Source organism: Rhamphochromis longiceps, linkage group LG6 (genome assembly GCF_057381845.1).
Source record: "Rhamphochromis longiceps isolate RC_006_pf linkage group LG6, R_longiceps_female_GT1.1, whole genome shotgun sequence".
NCBI lineage: Eukaryota > Metazoa > Chordata > Actinopteri > Cichliformes > Cichlidae > Rhamphochromis > Rhamphochromis longiceps.
In genome coordinates, this window is record NC_140562.1 from 46674123 (window position 1) to 46689544 (window position 15422).

At 46.0% G+C, this 15422-nt stretch overlaps 1 protein-coding gene across 6 annotated transcripts in view; it reads right to left on the reverse strand.

The window, feature by feature from the left end:
• The window catches only part of LOC146668973 (signal-induced proliferation-associated 1-like protein 2), a 41984-nt gene that overhangs the window by 7288 nt on the left and 19274 nt on the right, over window positions 1-15422 (reverse strand). For all 6 annotated transcript variants that reach the window (XM_085408303.1, XM_085408304.1, XM_085408307.1 and 3 more), the window contains 2 exons: window positions 11216-11374; window positions 4599-4662 (listed from right to left, as the gene is read on the reverse strand). In XM_085408303.1, coding sequence (XP_085264429.1) covers window positions 4599-4662; window positions 11216-11374 — 223 coding nt within the window. The remainder of the gene's footprint in view (window positions 1-4598; window positions 4663-11215; window positions 11375-15422) is intronic.

The window sequence follows — 15422 nt, forward strand, 5'->3', positions numbered from 1 at the left end:
AAAAACTCGAAGTCAGCATTTCCTGAGTTAGAGACACCTGTTTCTGTGCCCTTTACCTGTGTGTCTGCTGAGGATGATTGTTTTGCAGTTAAGCTCACCCCTGGGGCTTTACTACCTGCCCCCTTAGATGGTAAAACAGTAAAATCCACGACTGTAAATGTTCCTGTGATAGCTCGACCCCAGCTCATCGCTTCTGAGCCATCACCCCCGGGGATTGTCCATTCTGACGTATGTACTGATTCAAATGTTCTTGAGTCAGGGGGCTCTACACCCACCACTGTTTACCCTAAGTTTACTGCTTCCGGCGATCCGGTGGTAAAAGACTTTGTTTCATCTGCCTCTCCGGTGCACAGACCTATGTTTACATCGGCTATTAACCCCTCCTCTGTCAGTATAAGTACGGTTAGCTCCGAAGAAAGAAGCTCTAAGACTGTTGGTGCATCAGCTGATCACATTTCTCTAGAGTCTGTACACACTGAAGGTGATGCATTAGTGCCTGTAAGCTACAGCTTTAGTACACTTAACGCTACGAAGTCAGAGCGCTGTTCCTCATCCGCTCACTCAGGGCAGGGAATCGATCTCTTGCAGACTGTTCTTTCTAGGCCCGCCTCCCAGGCCCCTTGTGTTCTAGGGATAGCTGCGGCCCAGCACTCACCTGCACCTGTCTCAATTCCCCAGGTGAGGGGGGCTGGCGCCCAGCTGGTCCCTGTTCCGGTTTCCGGGTCAACTGAGGCTCTGCTGGTCCCTGCACCCGTATCGGCTCCTCGGGTGGGGACAGCAGCTGCCCAGTCCCTGCCGAAATCTGTGCCAACCGCTGAGGTGGGGCCCGCCAGGACCCAGCCAGTCTCTGCACCTGTACCTACTCCTCAGGTGGGAGCGACTGGTGTCCAGCAGGTGCCTGCACCTTTCAACTGCGTTGTAGGCCCAGGGGAACTGACACTGCCACCTGTCCTACATCCGCTCCCACACCCATCATTGCACTCAGCTGCACAGGATGCCCCTCAGTCAGTCATTCAACCCATAACCCTGCCATTAATACACTCTGTAGCTGAGCCATTAGCCGCCCGACCCGCAGCCACTTCAGCCACTCCTCCACCCGTCACACCTCCACTACAACCATCACTGCAGTCTCTAGCGCAGTCTCCTGCAGCTCTGCTTTCCCCAGTGCAGTCTCCAGTGTCCCCAGTGCAGCCTCCTGCAGCCCTGCTTTCCCCAGTGCAGTCTCCTGTGTCCCCAGTGCGGCCTCCTTTAGCACAGTCACCCACTCAACCACCAGCACCACAACCGTCACTACCTCTAGTTCATTCCCCTGTGAAGTCATTAACTCCACCACCTACTCCACTCTCACCACCACCGTTACTACAGACATCAGTTCAGTCCCCTGTGCAGTCATTTACTTCTCCACCGTTAGCAGCTCAGGTCCCCATGTGTCCAGCAGCTCAGGTCCCCGTGTGTCCAGCAGCTCAGGTCCCCGTGTGTCCAGCAGCTCAGCTCGCACCTGAACCTTTGGCCCAGTTCCCCGTAGCAGTGCAGTTTTCTGGCCAGCTTAACGTTGAGCCCGGGGTCCCAATTCTCTCTGGCTCTACATCGGCTCCTGCTGGAAGCTCGGATGAGCTCATCCAGCACTCCGCGGCTCCCGTGCCGCCATCTACCTCGTCCGCTGGGGGTTCCAGTGAGCCCAGCCAGCACCTCCTCGTCTCCGCTGGAGGGTCCGAGGGGCCCGTTCAGCCTCCTGTCTCCGCTGGAGGGTCCGAGGAGCCCGTTCAGCCACCTGTCTCCGCTGGAGGGCCCGAGGAGCCCGTTCAGCCACCTGTCTCCGCTGGAGGGCCCGAGGAGCCCGTTCAGCCACCTGTCTCCGCTGGAGGGCCCGAGGAGCCCGTTCAGCCTTCTGCCACGTCAGCTGGAGGGCCCGAGGAGCCCGTTCAGCCTTCAGCCTCTGCAGTTCCGCCTGGTCCAGCCTCGGCCTCTGCAGCTCCGCCTGGTCCAGCCTCGGCCTCTGCAGCTCCGCCTGGTCCAGCCTCGGCCTCTGCAGCTCCGCCTGGTCCAGCCTGGTCTGCAACCTCGTCTGGTCCGGCCCCCGCATCGCCACCGTCTGGTCCTGCCTCGTCTGGTCCTGCCTCGTCTTGTCCTGCCTCGACTGGTCCTGTGCCCACCGGGCCATGGCCAGCGCGCCTGAGACTGGAGGGCCGCCGCTGCCTTCCGCGCGGTCGGCCCCCTGAACTGCTCCGTCGTCTCCTTCGCCGCCGCCGCTGCCTTCCGCACGGTCGGCCCCCTGAACTGCTCCGTCGTCTCCTTCGCCGCCGCCGCTGCCTTCCGCGTGGTCGGCCCCCTGAACTGCTCCGTCGTCGTCCCCCCCTTCGCCATCGCCGCTGCCTTCCGCACGGCCGGCCTCCGGACCAGCTCTGTCACCTGTGCCACCCGCCTGGTCGCCCCCCCGACCGTGTGACCCGTGAACTCTTGTGCCTGTGGTCTCTGGGTTGGCCCCCTGAACTTTATTTGACCTTTGGTCTTGTGCTCCTGTGTTTTCTGTTGTTCGTTTTTGTTTTTTGTTCCGAGCCCTCCGTCCTGGGCCCCCGCCGCCCGCCCTGGGTCGTTTTCTGTTTGGTTTTTGTTTTCCTGTGTTTGGGCTGTCTGGAGCCAGCCCTTGAGGGGGGGGGGTACTGTCATGGTCCTGGGTCATTTTGACCCAGTGTTCTTAGTTTTTCTGTAGTTTTGTATTTTGTTTCTTATGTCCATTGGATTGTTTGGTTTGGTATTTGGATTCCCCCTGTGTCCATGTTTTTATTGTGGTGTTTGCTCTGGTACCATGTTCCCATCCTATGTGTTCTGTGTTCTCCTCATCCCCTCGTATTCATCCTTCTTCTCTGCCTCTCTCTCTGCCTCTCTCTCTCCGTGCTCATCTCTGTGTACTGTGTTGTGTTTAAGGTCCACATCTTGGTGTCAGTATCGTCAGTTTCGTGTCCTCCCTGCTCGGCCATGAGTAATTGTCTTCAGCTGTGTTCCCCGTGTGTTCCCACTTCCCTCGTTACCTTCTGTGTATTTATGTCAGAGTGTCCCTTTGTTCTGTGTTGCGTCGTCCCTCTAGGTTGTGTGCATTTTCCGTGTCTTCCCAGCGCCTCAGCTTTTAGTTGCTCCCAGTATAGTTTTGTATGACTTCTTATGTTCCTGTTAATAAAGACCGGCCTTTGAGTTCATCCCCGTGTGTCTAGAGCCGTGCATTTGGGTCCTCCCTTGCCTTCACACAGCCGCCGCATGGCACACACACCAATGAGTTAAACTGCAGGAATGTCTTAAAGACATAAAGACCTGGATGGCCGCTAACTTTCTGCTTCTTCATTCAGATAAAACTGAGGTTATTGTACTCGGCCCTGAAAAGCTTAGAAATATGGTATCTAAGCAGATTCTTACTCTGGATGGCATTACCTTGGCCTCCAGTAACGCTGTGAGGAACCTTGGAGTCATGTTTGACCAGGACATGTCCTTCAACGCACATATTAAACAAATATGTAAGACAGCTTTCTTCCATTTGCGCAACATCTCTAAAGTTAGAAATATCCTGTCTCAGAGTGACGCTGAAAAACTAGTTCATGCATTTATTACTTCCAGGCTGGACGACTGTAATTCATTATTATCAGGAAGTCCAAAAAACTCACTGAAAAGCCTTCAGCTAATCCAAAATGCTGCAGCAAGAGTCCTGACAGGGACTAGAAAGAGAGAGCAGATTTCTCCTGTTTTGGCTTCCCTTCATTGGCTTCCTGTTAAGTCCAGAATTGAATTCAAAATCCTGCTCCTCACATACAAGGTCTTAAATAATCAGGCCCCTTCTTATCTTAATGACCTTGTAGTACCATATCACCCTATTAGAGCACTTCGCTCTCGCTCTGCAGGCCTACTTGTTGTTCCTAGAGTATTTAAAAGTAGAATGGGAGGGAGAGCCTTCAGTTTTCAGGCCCCTCTTCTGTGGAACCAGCTTCCAGTTTGGATTCGGGAGACAGACACTATCTCTACTTTCAAGATTAGGCTTCAAACTTTCCTTTTTGCTAAAGCATATAGTTAGGGCTGGACCAGGTGACCCTGAATCCTCCCTTAGTTATGCTGCAATAGACATAGGCTGCCAGGGGATTCCCATGATGCATTGGGTTTTTCCTTTCCAGTCACCTTTCTCACTCACTATGTATTAACAGACCTCTCTGCATTGAATCATATCTGTTATTAACCTCTGTCTCTCTTCCACAGCATGTCTTTTATCCTGTCTTCCTTCTCTCACCCCAACCAATCACAGCAGATGGCCCCGCCCCTCCCTGAGCCTGGTTCTGCCGGAGGTTTCTTCCTGTTAAAAGGGAGTTTTTCCTTCCCACTGTTGCCAAAGTGCTTGCTCATAGGGGGTCATACGATTGTTGGGTTTTTTCTCTGTATCTATGAAGCGCCTTGAGGCGACTTATGTTGTGATTTGGCGCTATATAAATAAAATTGAATTGAATTGAATTGACAGATGTAGAACAATAAACATGTTATTAAATCCAATCTTACATTTGAACTGGGGCCTTTTCATGAATACATTACTAATAATTAATGAATGACAAAGAAATGAGCCTCACCTGTTCACCTGCAGTGACATCAAATTGCTTCACGCCAACATCTTTTATTGGAACACAGCTGAATCTGCAGGAGAAGTTTATTGTTGATTAGTGAGCTGTGATTTAATCAGTTTAAAGAATCAGAACCTGAAAAGCAATCTGTCCCAATGCTTCTTTAAGGGGCCAAGCTAGTGTAATTCTAGTGCTGGACCCCAGCCTGGCACTACATGGGGAGGGCTGCTTCAGGAAGGGCATCTTTGCCAAATCAAACCTGCGGATCACCAAAACTGAGATTTGCATATCGGAGCAGTCAGCGCTGGGTTAACAACGATGGCTAACGGGATGCTCATAGAAACACTGCTGCTGTTAGCCAATGACAAAGTAAGAGGAGAAGGCATGTGAGGAGGCAGTGAGACAGACTAAATGCAAAGAGAGAGAAGGCTGGTATGATGGAGAGAAAGAAGATAGATATCTTATGTGTGCAGGAGTCCAGGTGGAAGGGAAGTAAGGCCAGGTGCACAGGAGGCAGACTGAAGCTGTTCTACCATGGTGAGGAAGAGCGAGTGAAGATGAAGAGTGTCCGACAGGACAATGAGTTTGAAGCTGGAAATCGAAGGCTTGATGTTGAATGTTGTCAGTGTGCATGGCCCACAGCCTGGCTGTCAGGTAGAAGAGAATTTGGTAGTACTGGGACTGGGATGGTGTCTGGTGTTTCCTCTGGACAGAGGAAAAAGGAGACTTTGTGCAAAAATCAGGAAGCACAGGAAAGTATTCAAAGGAAAGGGCTGTCACAGAAATAGTGGGATAGTGAGGGAGATGAAGTAGGCAGAAGTACTGGGAGGTTAGGCGTACCGCAGAGGTGGCAACGTGAAACCGGACACTAAGGAAAGAGAAGAAGACTTGTACTGACTGGATATGCAGAGCAATCGAGCTGGAAAAGATGTGCAGCAGGACAGAGATAGAAAGAAAACCCTAACCCTCATGGGTGAACAGTTTGTGTTTACAAGGTGGCAGGAGTATTTTTAGGAGCTGACGAATGAAGAAAATGAGAGAGAACATACAGATGTGATGTTTGCTGTGAGAGGTCAGAAGGAGCTTCAGATGGATGTGTCGAACATATGATAAGTGTCACGGCCAGGAGTCAGTGTCCAGCTGATCTTTCTCTCAATTCAATTCAATTCAATTCAATTTTATTTATATAGCGCCAAATCACAACATAAGTCGCCTCAAGGCGCTTCATAGATACAGAGAAAAACCCAACAATCATATGACCCCCTATGAGCAAGCACTTTGGCAACGGTGGGAAGGAAAAACTCCCTTTTAACAGGAAGAAACCTCCGGCAGAACCAGGCTCAGGGAGGGGCGGGGCCATCTGCTGTGATTGGTTGGGGTGAGAGAAGGAAGACAGGATAAAGACATGCTGTGGAAGAGAGACAGAGGTTAATAACAAATATGATATTAACTCCAACTTCCACTCTCTCTCTCTCTCTCTCCTCTTCTCTATCGCCGGGACAGAACTCATTGTGGGTTCACGCCCTCGTGAGAGGAAACACCTGAGCCAGGGTGGCCAGCATTTAAGCCAGGAGGTGACTGCTGTTCTTCGCTGGATCGTTGTCTGCCACGCGTTAGTGAAAGTCAAGTCTACAGCTAAGCTAAGTCAAGTGTTTGGAAGTGAACTGTGTAACTAATCCTCGTCTCCCTGTCTACAGACCTCCTGGATTCCCTCCCTGTGTGATTCTTGGTGTCGAGTGTGGACGAGTGAACCTGTGGCCGTGAGTGTGGAGAGTTTGGAGAACGCATGACCACCCCCTTGGATTTCCCCGGAGCTTAAATAAATATAGCACTGCCCTGCACTTCCTGTAAATACACAAGCTGGATCCTGTAAATAAATGATTGTGTACAGCTGATTCAGGAGTCCCGCGCTTGAGTCCTCACTGTTGAACCGTAACAATAACGATGGCATGGACTCAGCGGACTCCAGTTTTGGATATTGGCTGAGGAAACCGGATGGGGACAGTCGGCATTGATACCCTGCTGAATAATGTTTGTGATGAGCTGAAGAATGAATTAGTGATGAGCAATGTTCCCTCTAATGTTTCATGTGTCTGAGCGAACACACAAACTCCCTGAGCATCCCTTGGACCACTGTGAGCAACAGCAGACGTGTGCACTGTGGTCACTGTGGTCATGGTCATCTAATCCATCCAAGTTACATGGTTTATTAAAATGATCAAATTACAGCGTTTATGTTAGACTACTTTTAAACTGCTTTAGCCCACTTACAATGAAAATGTTAAAAAAAAAATCTAGCCATTGGCCTGTGTAGCATGTTAACACTGTTGGAAGTAAAAATAACTTGAACTCCAATTTTGAAAACACAACTTTCTTTTTCTTTCTTTTTTTCATAAAGCTCTTGTATTATGAGTCTGTGGTCTGGGAGAGAGTCTGTAACTCTGTCTGCAAAATACAGCATATAATGACCAATGTTGGGCAAATAATTATATAGTTACTCCTCAAAAAAGTAACTCTGTTTGGCAAACAAAGTTTTAAATGCAGCCAGTGCATTTTTAAATAAACATTTCAAACTATTTACAGAACAATCAGCTGCTCTGCATCAAATCTGATGCCGCACAAATTATTTGTGTCGCTCCAAAAAATAATTTCTGTCCACTATGAGATGAAGGAGAACAACAGCCTGATACCTGCAGGCCTGACAGCAGCAGATGTGTCACTGCTGTAACACCTGTGACACTCAGCAGGCGCCTCATTGTTCTGACACACACAACAAAACTATTGACTACACTACACACTAACTACACACTAACTACACAAGATTTGCGCTAAACGTCGCAAATCTCTCACATCTCAAAACACCGCCGTCACTCTTAAAACTTCCCCCCGTTTCTTAACAACTAGATGCCACGTTGCCATATCATTTTTTGATTGGTCGACATGGTGCATTTTTGGACGAATAGGAAAGAGAGAGGGGGGTTTGTTTTTGCTCACAGGCTTTCGAGCATTTTCCTTATAAAACGCAGTTTTTACCGTTTCTTCCCGCAGTAAATATAAACAACAACAGTATTCAGGAAGGAAACCAAACATTGCAGATTTTTTAAATGACAACTCTGGTTTCACGTGGCCGATCAACACAATTTAAAAACTGGTATAAAGTCCACACTTTGTCCGTCAGTTGTTCCGTCTGTCCTGCTCACATCTCCAATGGTTGTACACGTTGTCATTAACGTGGCTTCACTCCACATCAGCCGCTTTGCTAAAACACCGGTGTCGGCACATAAGGACGCTGTCAGAGCCTGTCAACCACGTTGATTGGCTGCGTACTGTATATACGAATGTGAATTGCATCATTGGCTGGACTATGGGCTAAGGTGGCATACGGGAGCAGCCAGTCACTGACTGACACTACAAAACAGAATTGTTTTAATTTTAATTTCAATTCAGGTGAGATTTTTTTTTTTGTGTGCGCAACGCAGATTTTCTGTGCGCATAGAGCGTGCCAGCAGTGCGCAATTGCGCACGTGCGCAGCTTAGAGGAAACATTGGTGATGAGGGAGGTGCCTAAAAGTCTTTCTGATGTGATTACACTGTGTGTGAAGGTGGACGAGTGTCTACAGGTGCATCAGGGAGCTGGAAACTACAGGGTGGGCCATTTATATGGATACACCGTAATAACATGGGAATGGTTGGTGATATTAAAGTCCTGTTTGTGGCACATTAGTATATGTGAGGGGGCAAACACCTCAAGATGGGTGGTGACCATGGTGGCCATTTAGAAGTCGGCCATCTTGGATAGAACTTTTGTTTTTTCAATAGGAAGAGGGCCATGTGACATATCAGACTTATTGGTAATGTCACAAGAAAAACAATGGTGTGCTTGGTTTCAACGCAACTTTATTCTTTCATGAGTTATTTACAAGTTTCTCTTTGTTCACAGCCATTGACATGTCGAAGAGGTTAACACGTGAGGACCGGATCGAAATTGTGTTGATATCTGGTGAACGCAGTAACCAGGTCATTGACCATCTTGCTGCAAAAACTCAGGGAACGTGCCAGCTTCAGTGCATAAAGAGGGAAACACATCATCATGTAGCAATTTCAAATATCCAGTGGCCTTGAGGTTTCCATTGATGAAGAATGGACCCACTATCGTTGTACCCCATATACCATCACTTTTGTTGGTCCAACAGTCTTGGAGGGATCCATCCAGTGTGGGTTAGTGTCAGACCAATAGCGGTGGTTTTGTTTGTTAACTTCACCATTCACATAAAAGTTTGCCTCATCACTGAACAAAACCTTCTGCGTGAACTGAGGGTCCTGTTCCAGTTTTTGTTTTGCCCATTCTGCAAATTCTGTGCGCCGATCTGGGTCATCCTCGTTGAGATGCTGCAGTAGCTGGAGTTTGTAAGGGTTCCATTTGTGAGTAGCTAACATCCGCCGGAGGGATGTTTGACTAATCCCACTCTCCAGTGACATGTGCCGAGTGCTACGCTGTGGGCTCTTGCTGAATGAAGCTAGGACAGCCAGTGATGTTTCTTCATTAGTGAGTTTTCTTGCGTCCACATTTTGGCAAATCCAACACTGAACCAGTTTCACGAAACTTAGCAAGCAGTTTGCTGACTGTAGCATGGGAGATGGGTGGTCTCGTAGGGTGTCATGCATTGAAATCTGCTGCAATGACCTGGTTACTGCGTTCACCAGATATCAACACAATTTCGATCCTCACGTGTTAACCTCTTCGACGTGTCAATGGCTGTGAACAAAGAGAAACTTGTAAATAACTCATGAAAGAATAAAGTTGCTTTGAAACCAAGCACACCACTGTTTTTCTTGTGACATTACCAATAAGTTTGATGTGTCACGTGACTCTCTTCCTATTGAAAAAACAAAAGTTGTATCCAAGATGGCCGACTTCTAAATGGCCGCCATGGTCACCGCCCATCTTGAGGAGTTTGCCCCCTCACATATACTAATGTGCCACAAACAGGACTTCAATATCACCAACCATTCCCATGTTATTACGGTGTATCCATATAAATGGCCCACCCTGTACATTACCCAGAGGCCTCTGGGTTGCACGGAGATGGCGCTGGGGGGAGGCGCGACTGGTAGCGGAGGCAATCAGGTGTCGGACAGTGTGGAAGAGAGCGAACAACCCATCCAACTGGGTTGTTCCAGACTCTCACCCGAGGAGTGGCATCAGTGGTTGAGGGCCGGGGAGTGATTTTACTCCGGCTGCAAGGGCCATGTTGCCACTGTTTGTCCGGCTCTGCCAAAAGACCGCACCCACCAGTAGAAAAGAGAGTACGGGTGAGCGAGGTCTCCTGTTCATGGTCTCCTCCACGTCTCATGATTGCAGCAAAATTAACAGTGAAACTCAAGACTCAATCCCTTAGAGCTCTGATTGACTCTGGGGCTGAACAAAACTTTACTGACGCCTTGCTGGCGCTTAAGTTAAATTTGGGCATGGAACCTCTGTCGCATTCACTTCAGGTTACAGGGAGGAAGGACCCAAAATGCAGGATTCAGTGAAGTTGAACTCAAAGTAAACAGCTTTATTTGCAGGTTGCAGATAAACAGCAGACTAACTACACTGGGAAAATATAAACTAACAGGCAGATAAACAGGGACCGAAACACAGAGCATAGATTGAGGGTGAGTAGACATTAACAACGCGACAGGGAACAAAGGAAACACAGGGCTAAAATACACACGGCAGTAATCAAGGGATGAGAGACAGGAGGGGAACACACCTGGGAGAAATCACAGCTGACGAGACAGGGGAAACATAAACCGAACGCACTGACACCAGACATGAACCTCCAAAGTAAAACAGGAAACAAGAAACAGACAGACACTGAACTTAATCTAGAATAATAATCAATACTATAGAAATACACCAAAATATAAAAAACTGAAAGAGCTGGGTAAAAATGACGTGGCGTGCGCTGCGCTAACCGCTCACTGGAGCCAAGGGCCAAACTTTTGCTGTGCTGGCCGCTGCGCTCTACATTCGCCTGTTCCATGTCAAAACATGTATCTTTCTGACTCTATATCCTGTACCATAGTCTGCGTTGTATTTTAATAAAATGTATTGCTCGTTCATGAAGAAGAAGGCTTTGTAACTATCCCGACTAGTGAGAGTGCGTCCTCCCCCCACAGAGCCTTTGAAAAGTCTCTGGAGGTCCCTGGGTGAAAAACTGAATGTTTTCCTTCATCGTGTGGTTGAACTTTGTTTCTTTTGGTACGTCACAGAGCTTTGCACGGCGTGGCGGGAAGGGGGTTAGGGTTAGGGGTTAGCGGGAAAGTGCATTACGCGTAGGAATAACAGAGGACATGGATCAATATTTGATCAACAAATTGTTCATACTTGGCTACAGGTTTCACTTCAGATTATAGTAGGTGACTTTAACATTCATTTAGATGCTGAATATAAAGACTTCAACACTGCATTGAGTTCCCGGGTAGAATCAGATGGCAGATCTGCCACAGAAACTGAGCATTTAACAGTTTCTCCTGAAAAGCCTCTCTTCTCTGATTCCTAATAACTTTTGATTTGCAGTGATGGGTGGACTGGAAAGCTCAGGTCTGACTGCCAATACGTCTTGATGAGGTCATCTCACCTGCTGGACCTGCTGGATCTCTTCGGCCCCTCCCCCTCTTGAGTAAGCCCCATTTCCTTAGTGGAGCCTTCTTTACATGTGATTAAGGCCTCAGGTGAGCTGGTAGAGGAACTGGTTTTGGACCTGCCCTCAGACCAGCTGGTGGATTCATGACAGTCACTGAGAAAGGAAGTAAAAGGTCAGCATTCATCCATCATTTTTCCATCCTTCATCTATTCATCGGTCATTCAACCATCCATCAGCAATAATCCAATCTTGTATCATCTGTCATTCATCTATCCATTATTCCTCCCTCTCTCAACCTTTCATCCATTTATCAACATCCATCCGTCATTTGTTCCATTCATCCATACGTCAACCATCAATAATTGATTCATCAATTCAATTTTCAACATAACATACAACATCTGCTGCGACCAGTTGGGGTGAGAGAAGGAAGGCAGCATAAAGACAGCTGTGGAAGAGAGACAGAGATTAATAACTAATGATTCAATGTATTAACTACGGAGCCCCGCAGGGGACATGGGAGAAAAAAAATTATGATGAACTTTTGCGAGATCTCGCAAAACAAACTCGGGATCTCGCAAAAGTTGAATTCCAACAATGGCGGCATCTACTTAGTTGTAATATTACTCTTTCTGGGTCACAAAATAAACGTTTAAGATATTTTGAGGCATGAATGTAGTTGTGTAAACACACACTGGTGATGGCAGCTATGTTGTAGCCACAGCCACCCTGCGGTGCACTGACAGAGGCGAGGCTGCGGACACTGGCGCCACCGGGCCCTCTGACCACCACCAGTAGGCAAACATGGGGTTAGTATCTTGCCCAAAGATATTTGGCATGCAGCCAGGAGGCAGCCTGGGATCGAACCACCGACCTTCTGATTAGTGGCTGACCTGCTCTGCCACCTGAGCCACCACAGTGTGTGAATGTATGTGTGATTGATTGAATGACTGAATGTAGTGTAAAGCGCTTTGGGGTCCTTAGGGACTGAGTAAGGCGCTATACAAATGCAAGCCATTTTGTGTAAACGTCAGATATCTGCTCTGTTTACAAGACATCACATATTTGCAAAAGTGCTCCGACGTTTTCGGAGATCTGACACCCACCATCTCGAAGCTAACGGGAGGTCGAGACCTACTACAGCCGGGAGGAACACCGCTTTCCCGGCACATCGTGCCTCGACCTCCCGGTTGGCTTCGAGCTGGCGGCCTCCGAAGAATGCGGCTAAAACTTTTGCGAGATCGCAAAAGTTTTGCGAGATCCCGAGTTAGTTTTGAGAGATCTCGCAAAAGTCCGTCTTAATTCTTTTTTTCTCAATTCAATAACTTGAATTTAAGGATTAAAAATACAGTTTTCACGAAACACTGTTAAATGTTTAGTTTCTATGTATTATGTCAGAACAGGAAGTAGAGTGTGATTAAAGTGGTTGATTGGTTCTTTTACATTTTGAGAGAAGCCATTTGAGTCTAATAACAGATTAAATGTCTCTGTCTGGGTCTTTGGTTGATTAACAAGCTGGAGTGGAAGGTTGCTGCCACACCGCCACTCAGCCTGTGCTTTGAGGACTCTGACAGTTAGTATAACACAGGGCTGTTGATTCAGTCATCACACAGTAACCAGGTTTCTGTAAGGCAGAGTAAATCAATTTATTGATTAATAACAAGTATTAGTTCATGTACTAATAGGACTTAGAAGAGAGAGACCTAATGCTTATTAATCTGCATTTCAGTGTTTTATTGGAGTTGTGGACACTATATTGTTCTTTCTAGAACTGAATAGAATAGAATAGAATAGAATAGAATAGCCTTTTGTCAATTTTTAGGTTTAAATTGGGTTTTTTTCTTACTTTGTTTTTTTTGGTGGTTTGGGAGCTGACACGGTTTTAAAGGGAATGGAGTTTTGGGGGTGGAGAGTAGCTGCAAAGAGGCGTGTAACACTGCAACTCTGATTCTGATTTATCTTTCAGCCATCCATCTATCGTTTGTCGATCCTTTATTTTATTTATTTATTTTTTAGAAAGAGGGGCAATACATATTAATGAACATTTTAACAAATGTAAATATGCTAGATTATAGCCTTGGGCTAATTTCCATCTGCAGACCCTCTGGCAGGTTGGTGTTAAACACAAGTTAGTAAAAACATACAGAGACACTATTTACAGGTCATGTGACAAGGACAAAAACATTGATCACATTATACTAGAACAAACAATGACAAGGAGAGTGGACACAGAGGACAGTATAGATAACAATAACAGAAACACATCAATTATATTGCACAAACCCCAGTATTGTACATGCCCTGACCATCGTGATATTGCGTTCACCCATTGCACTAACAGTTGTTTCCCTTTTTGTAATACACTAAATCTTTTTCCCGTCCAATATAAAGCATGATTAATTAAACATGATCACATGTTTGTGTGTCCCTCAGCCGCCCTTTTAAGTGACTCTTAAAGATGGGTAGACTTGTACTTTCCCTCACTGACAGTGGAAGACTATTCCAGAAGCTCACTCCCTGATATGACAGAGCATCTGTGAAAAGGTGCTCCGCCTGAGTGCCAGTTCACAATCACCTCTAACAGTGGCTCGAGTCAGTCGAGACCCGACAACACTGCTAGACTTTTGTTTAATAAAATCACTCATTGGTCGAGGCGCCAGACCATGTATAACTTTGTATATTAGACAGGCAGATTTAAATAATTTGAAATTAGTAAAATTTAAAAACTTGTATTTTTCTAAAATTTGACAATGGTGATATGAAAAAGGTTTTTTATCTAATATTTTCAATGCTCTTTTGTAGCATACTTCAATTGGCCCAATAGCAGCAGAGCTTGTATAGGACCAACTTGTAATACAGTATTCAATATGAGCCGGTATCATAGAGAGCAGGAATGTAATCGCTGCTGTGTCTGTTAATGATGTGCAGATATGTCTAAAGTTCTGTATATTAACATTTACAGTTTTCACTACTTTTTTAATGTGTTTTTAAAGGATAATTTAGAGTCTAGTAGCACTCCCAAATACTTAAATTCCTCAACATTAATTAATTGTTGTGCACCCAAGCAGACTTTTACTGCAACCACGGTTGTTTTAGGTTTACTAAAAAACATTGATACGGTCTTTTTAAAATTAAGGCACAAGCATGAGTCATTCAGCCATTTTTGTAAATCATGTAATGCCAGTGAAAGCTGATGGGCTGCATCATCAGCAGTTTTGGCTTGTGTAAAAATTACCGTATCATCGGCATACATAATCGTGTCCACATTTTTGCACACATTAGGCAAGGCATTTACATAAAGTGAAAATAACAGGGGGCCTAGAATTGAACCCTGGGGGACACCTTGTGTACAGTAAAGATAGGATGACTTGCTATTCTTTATTTGCACGCATTGTTTTCTATCTGATAGATAAGACTGTATCCATTTAACAGTGTGATTACTAAAGTAAAATGTCGACAGTCTAGACAAGAGCTTAAGATGATTCACAGTGTCAAATGCACGCTTGAAATCAAGAAAAACAGCCGCAACATAACTGCTCTTGTCTAAGTAAGATTTCACTCTCTCAACAAAAACACAGACAACCGTTTCAGTTGAATGAAGAGTGCGAAATCCGAATTGCATAGGGTGCAAACCCGGATTGGAGTCATTAAGATGTTTGATGATAGAGTTAGCAACCCACGTTTCTGCTATCTTTGAAAAGATAGGGAGTATGCTAATTAGCAGGGTCTGTTTTATCACCCGATTTATAAATTGGTGTAACTTTTGCCACCTTCCAACTCAGAGGAACGACTGCCTGCGTCATTGATAAATTAATAAGATGGGTCACAGGCACCAAAAAACAAGATTTATAATGCTTCAAGAAATTGGTATCAAATCCAAACTCATCCCTTGCTTTAGAACTTCTTAATTTAGAGATTATATTTTCTACTTCATTTTCTGTAATTTTCTGAATATTGAACTTTGAATCTGGAGAAGAAACATCCTCTTTGGTGTCGGCATTCCCAATATTTTGTTGAGGGTCACAAGAATTAGAAAACAATTGTGCAATTTCATTAATGGTACTTTGGAAAATCATTTAAATTAGTAGCTAGGCTGAGAGGCTCTGATACCAGTTCATTGGCAAATTTAAGTTCAAGGTCTGTATCAGCATTATGCTTACTGTTATCAAGGAGTTTGTTAATATTTTCCCAAATATTTTCT